The sequence below is a fragment of the Temnothorax curvispinosus genome, unplaced genomic scaffold (genome assembly GCF_003070985.1).
Source record: "Temnothorax curvispinosus isolate PA1 unplaced genomic scaffold, ASM307098v1 QBEX01012030.1, whole genome shotgun sequence".
Taxonomy (NCBI): domain Eukaryota; kingdom Metazoa; phylum Arthropoda; class Insecta; order Hymenoptera; family Formicidae; genus Temnothorax; species Temnothorax curvispinosus.
Window position 1 is genome coordinate 66,461 of NW_020221810.1, and position 7,183 is coordinate 73,643.

Here is a 7,183-nt window from a genome sequence, read left to right on the forward strand (position 1 = left end):
ACCACCACCACCACCACCACCACCACCACCACCACCACCACCACCACTGACACCACCACCACTACAACGGCGGCGACAATGATGCCGAGACGATGCGGCGAACGCTGGACGATGCGGTTGCACGCGCGACTGTCACTGACACAACACACAACGACCAACAACGACGATCTATCGCGGCCTGGACGATCTACTACGCGTGCGGAAATCGCGGGATCTCAGAGCCGTGCCGTGCCTCGTCGCGCCATACCTCGACGTGCCGTAAGCGTAAGCGATCTCGAAAACAACGGTCCGCCATCTTTCGGTCGGCCAAAACTCCAAAACACCCGTTTTGCGACGATACGTGCGTACCATTTCTCTCCTACACAAACTGATGCACGTGCAAGGAAAGACACGCCTGACACGCTCGAGGGAAACCTAACCTGAAATCGCCGTGAGCTGAAGTCGTGCGCCCGGCGCGCCACAGTGACGAGATTAGCCCGATTAGCCCCGGGGGCTTGTAGACTGATTAGCCCCAAACACAAGTTTCGGTTTTGATCGCCCATAAAATATTATACATCAACGATAATGAAAAAACTACACTGGATTCGTGTTCAGCATGCATTACTCTTTATAATCACGTACTTCGAGATTTGGAGAGCAAATATTATTGCAGGTATTACAAAATTTCCACGCGCAAAAAATTTCACTTTCACCTTCCGAAAACACGTTTGCCCTCGTAAAAATTATAACACGGCAGCTAACCTGCCGAAACTCCGTTGGTCACATGGGTACCATAAGCAGCGTTTACAATGTTAATAGCGAGTTCGCACAATATACAGGTTCCGAGATATTTGATTAGACGTATTTACCCCGTAGACGTTTTAGCCCTGGTCTCCCCTATCTCATTTAAAAGCAGATATGTTATATACAATCCAAATAGCAAAAAGAAAAAAAGAGTTCAGAGATAATAACATAGTTTAAAAACAAATAAAACATTGCAAAATACATATAGGAATAAATATTATGCTGTCTTTAAATTTTAAATCATATAATTGCTTAAAAATGTTTAACAAATTAAAGAAGAATATTATTAGAAAATTACCTTTTCAAAAGAAGTCACCAAGTGCACGCACCAGTATGAAAAACTATTGTACAAAATTATTTTAATATATCCAATCAAAAATATAAAATAATTATGCATTGCAACATAAATAGTGTTGATTTCCGTAAGAAGAATGTAATATATTTTTTGAAAAAGAGTTTTAAAATCAGAAAATTGCGCCAAATAAAAAGAGGAAATATGTTAAATGTTAGAAAATTAAACATTTTTAAATCCACCAAGGTAATATAAAATATTTAAATGTATATCATATTAGATTGAAATAAAAAAAATATTTAATGCAAAAAACTTATTGTTAGTGTTGCTAGACCAAGTACGGCCGAAATAAATAAATAAATGTGATAAACATATACGATACGTGTGTGTCATGTTCAGGTCTACATTAAAAACATTATTTATTTTCATTACCTAGCAGCGCAAAATTTTGTACATTAAATATTTTTTTATTTTAATTAAATATTATATACATTAAAATATTTTCTATTATCTTAGTAGGTTTAAGGGGATCCTAGAGCGACGGCAATAACCGATATTTATAGGTGTATGATTTTCTTGGAATTGGCTTTACAGATTTGAAATTTCTTTAACACGTTTAAAGTACATACAGAAATGACGGGTGGCGTGGTAAATTGAAGACTAAAAACTTAAAAGAATTGAAAAAATTATATTTGATACACTACTTGGTGTACCTAACCTTTTGTACCTAGAGCTGTCACTAATTCATGGAAACTTTCGTTTAATATACAAATTATATAGCTTACGTGTACAAATCGAAAGTACCCCACTAATCGGACTAGATCAAAGAACAACGTTGGATCATTGAAACTAAATTTAAAAGCCTATATAATAAGAAAGATTTTCATTAATCGCAGATTTTATGCATGTACACATTGTACACATATGCAGTTACACAGCGTTGCAATCTGACAAGAACAAATATCTCGTAGGATCTCGTTGGATAAGGACAGAATGATCAAAATAATCGATATTTTTAATTCCGCTTAGATGAGAGGGTGCTTTCTCGTCGGAGTTCGGCCGTCACTCCAGGATTCCCTTAAAAATGTTTAATTTTTTAAAACTTTTATATTTCCTTTTTTTATTTGGCACAATTTTTTTATTTCAAAACTTTTTTTAAAAAATAGTACATTTGTTTTACGGAAATCAACACTATTTCTGTTGCGATGCGTAATTATTTTGATCAGATAGTTCATTACAATTAAGACATTTTTAATAAGATATCCGGTAACCTAGCAAGAAATAAAAAGTCAAAATAATATCAAAATGTGGTCATCGAAAAGAAATAGAGATTCATTGCAATGGTTGCGTTCGGAAACGTCATCCGGGTACACACGGGTATACTCCCTTCTCCTTCTAACTCGCTGAGATAGAAATAGAAAGGAGTACGTGTACACTCGGGTAACGTTTCCGAACGCAGACAATATTGATTCAAACGGGCTTGATTTCGAGAAAATTTCAAAATAATATCGAAATCAGCTCGATTTTAAGCGATTTTTGACGTACCACAATGCAGGTACTGTAGATGGGCCTCTTAATTGCAAATTAATGTGGGGATTGTGAAACTTGGAAACATTTGCAATATTCCCAGAAACCCTTTAATTTTCTAGTTCCCATACAGTACAAAAAAATTGCAGAAACATTGCAGAAATATTTTTACTTTCTTTTGGATAATCTCCAAATGGATAAATAGGTGGCAGGAGAAATTGTTATTCGATTAGGAGATCTTCACCATGAGATCGATTATTATCAAGATAAACGTTTTAAGCGATACGTTGACTAGATATGATCATACTTTAAAGACGAAACAGTATCGAAGTCTACGAACATTAAATTATCAACTCAAAGCAATAAGATACCTAACCACCTCGAAGAATTTGCTTCTATGAGAACTCTCGAACAGCTAGCTCAATGTTGTTTATACCCTGATAGCCAAGCGTGATAGAGCATATTGAGCAAACTAATAATACATTGAATGTGTTTTCATATATTTGCTGTAAATTTGCTGACATCGAAATAGAACACGTTACAAATACAGCTACACGACTGCTTATACATGCAATCAGTTGACGCAATTTCCAGACCAAACGATCTGCAATATCGGTACGTCATGTTGTCTGCAACATGTCAGCTACATGACAGCAATGAATGATTTATCGTTCCATCTTGAGCATCATGATGCAAACATGACGGCAACAACACATATATTATAATTTCCACTCGTTATTGTCTATATATCATCAAGCTATAAAGTTTTTTAATTGTATCTCGTTGTTAACGAAGTGTTGACAATATGAAATTGTCACAAATCCCTCATAAATTGATGTTGTCACGTTGCAATCAATTTGCTGTTAATAGAAATATAATTCATATGAGTTCAACCCGATAAGCATAATGCTGTCTCACCTTGTCCCGAGTTTGTCAAAAATTAGTTGCATTAACGACAAGCTACTTGTTGGCAACATGGCAGCAAACTCACAGCATTTGGCTATATGGGTAATGGCACCTTTGACCCAAGCTAGCTGGGAAGTCATATAATATTGATTCTAAATCAACTCGGGAGTCGAATAAAACCGACGACACCGCTATTTACAAGGCTCTCCTCAGCAATTTGATATACCCCCGCAAGTGGTACATCGATCAACACGTACTTGTCTTCCGCCACAATAGTATACACCATTGAATGGGACCGTAACGTTTACCGAGAATTTATATGACAATCAATTCCAAAAGAGAAAAGAATTGTTGAGTATGAGTACATTCTATTCCCCGTGAAAAACAAAAGAATAACAATTCCTATCTTATGATTGCGTTGATTACGCTTTTCTGGTCTTGTAGTAATAAAGTTTTTCAATGTAATAGCGTGTTATTCAATGAATCCCTGGAACCTTTTCAAATCATTATATCTCTATCCCATACGTAATAAAAATCTTATTTATTCTTTAGTCTAAGTAAAGCCATGATTTTAATAAAAACATAAGGAGAGAAAGGTGAGATAAAGTGATAAAGTCAACCGTTGCTTTTCTTTATTTAAAATGTATCTCAAAAATTCCCTGACATTAAGACTATATATTTTGACCATAATTTTCGAATTCAGCAAGTAAAACTGATTGTGAGAACTGTAAAAAAAGAGTGAACGATCTTTGGTTTCCAAATTGCCTAAAATGCATACCCTTCTTACAAATATATTTCCAATATGTCAGATGAAGAAAGGAAACAAAACAAATGATTAAGATAAATATTAATTCTTATACAACTTCCTTTTCTGTTAATACTTTTATTTTTAAATACTATGGTGTTAGAGTTTTTTCTATGTGGTAAAAGAAGGTTACAGTTCTTATATATAAATTATAAAGTAATATATACCCAGGTAGCACATATTAGTTTTATATACGTTTTTTGAACGTATACATAGTTCCATAACCGTAAAGAAACCAAGAAACGTTAAATTTGAACAAAAATGTTGTTGAAACCATGATTTAAGAAACGTATTTTTTACGTTTCTACAGTTAACAAAAATACCTACTTGTCAAATTTTTCCTTTCAAAATTATAATTTGCTTTATCTATATATATATAATAGCTTCAATAGCCTTTTTGAAACATTTAAATTTATATTGCACTAATTATTGTTGCACAAAATAAATCATTTTATCCATGTGTGCACATATATCCACTTATTTACTTAAATTAATTTTGTCCTACCGGTCTTAATCTATTTGTCATCGGATAAATCTGAGCTTGGAAGACTTCCAACAGTTGCAAAATAAACGTTCTGCTAAACGTGGCCATTAAAAGAACATTTATACGTGTGTTCCGTTTTGAAAAACTTCCTGAACTGGTGTACATCAGTAATGCAATTAAGTCAGAGTGAGACAAGTATAGGGCCAGAGCACAAAGATTGTTGTAACGTTTACAACTCTGTCTTAAGTCATACGCCGGTGTCGGAAGTCCACGCACAAGGATTGACGTTAGCGTATGTCGTATCCGTCGCGTATGCGACGCGATGGATACGACATACGCTAACGTCAATTTTTGTGCGTTGACTTCCGACACCGGCGTATGACTTACGACAGTGTCGTAAACGGTTACGACAATCTTTGTGCGTAGGCCCTGTTTTACTTTAACTTATTGCACGAATGTGCACCAGTTCAGGAATTTCTTCGAAAAAGAATAGACGTCATAGATGGTATGCATAAAGCTTCTAGAATATTCTCACGCATGTCTCAAAGACGTCATAAACACGTTCAAAAGACGTGAAAAGTAGAAATTTTAAATGTCTTTATCTAAAAATCTTTATCATTAAAACAAAACGTTTCTATAATAGTTTTTAAACGTTATTTTATCGGAAAAGAAATAAACGTTCCATCAAACGTTTTTTGAATGGACATTTTTACTCATGAGAAACATTTCTGGAAATCAGTTATAAAACGTTTCGGAAAAACGCTTATAAAACATTTCTGAAACGTGTATGTGCTACCTGAAATGAAGATAATATATTAATTGTTTAATATGTGAAAATATGTAAAAGAAATATAGATTATTTATAAAGCATATACAGAGTGTTTCCTTACATGTAGGACCCGCTTCAGCAGTGGATAGAAGACACAAAAACAATGAAAAAAGTTTATATAAACATATGTTCTATTGCTTCCTCATAGAGGAAGCTTTGTTTTCATGAAATTTTTTTTTTCAGTTTTCTTTGCCAATGTGTTTAGAATGTTCTAAAACGTCAAAAAAATCACATTTTTACAAAATGTCCGTGTTGTGTGTGTGTGTGTGTGTGTGTGTGTGTGGATTTGATTTTCGTAGTTGCTCTAACTTCCGCAAATTTTGAGATATTGGGCTCAAATTTTTTTTAAACGTAGAGTATCATTAAAGGAAGGTTGGTATTGAATTTGGCGATGAAAGATCGGTAAAGGAGTTCATTTTTTATCAAATTTGGAATTTTTTGAGAAATGTCTGTGGTTGCTCTAACTTCCGCAAATTTTGAAATATCGGGCTCAAATTTTTTTAAAATGTAGAGTATTATTAAAGGAAGGTTGGTATTGAATTTGACGATGAGATCAGTAAAAAGGTTCTTTCTTTATAAAATTTTAAATTTTTTAAAACATGTCCGTGGCTGCTCTAACTTCCGCAAATTTTGAGATATTAGGTTGTTTCTAATTTTATTATATTTTTCAGTCTTTTCTACCCTTATTTTATATATAATTCTTTAAGATTCGGTTGATTAGACCCAGCTTTATACGCGATCAAAGGTCCATAATTTTTTTAGAAATGCCTGTGATAGCTCTAACTTTCGTAAATTTTAAGATATCGGGCTATTTCTAATTCTATTATCTTCTTCAGTCTTTTCTATCTTTATTTTACATATAATTCTTTAAGATTTGGTTGATTAGATCCAGATTTATATGCGATCAAATGTCCATATGCAAAGTCCATATATGGACCATGTAGCCTGAACTTCCAAAGTCAACGTTGATTTGACATTGTGTCAATTGTAAAACCTCACTTGTGCTACTATGCTGACTCTTTTTCAATTCATAAAAAGGTTAAAGGCCGTAGCTGGATAAGGATCAATGTGCTCCCACACGGATCATGCTCATTTTTTTTCTCTTTGAAAAGAATATTTGAAAAGAAATTCTGCAATATATAGCTATTGTAATGTTTCTTTCTTAATCCATACCGAGGAATTGCACCTTGCAAATCTCTCCAAACGCGCTCGATATTTTGAGTATGTGTCCCAGTAACTGGACCCACGAAATTGTATTTGTGATTGACTATACTATGTTGATAATTCTCATACTTTAGGCAGTCATAAGAACGCCAACAATCCGAATAAATTGTTGATCCAGCAGCTATTCGACGATGGATTACTTCCAACAAAACGTCAACCGTTCGTGATTCCACAGGTTCAATAAATACTTCCTTCGTTGTTTGGTCTTTTCCACCGAAGACCCATTGTCCCGTAATCAAGCGTCCCTTGCTATATTTACGCTTGCCTATTTTGGCTTTATCTACTTGGACAATGTGTCCCGATCCACCGATGAGTGCACTACACCGTGTAAGC

General features: G+C 34.4%; 1 protein-coding gene across 1 annotated transcript in view; it reads right to left on the minus strand.

The window, feature by feature from the left end:
• The window catches only part of LOC112462185 (FTS and Hook-interacting protein-like), a gene marked incomplete at its 5' end in the record, with an annotated part of 56,229 nt that extends 55,097 nt beyond the window's left edge, over positions 1–1,132 (minus strand). Inside the window, one exon of the mRNA XM_025027817.1 lies at positions 1,082–1,132. Within this exon, the coding sequence (XP_024883585.1) occupies positions 1,082–1,132 (51 nt within the window). The remainder of the gene's footprint in view (positions 1–1,081) is intronic.
• Positions 1,133–7,183: the final 6,051 nt, after the last annotated feature.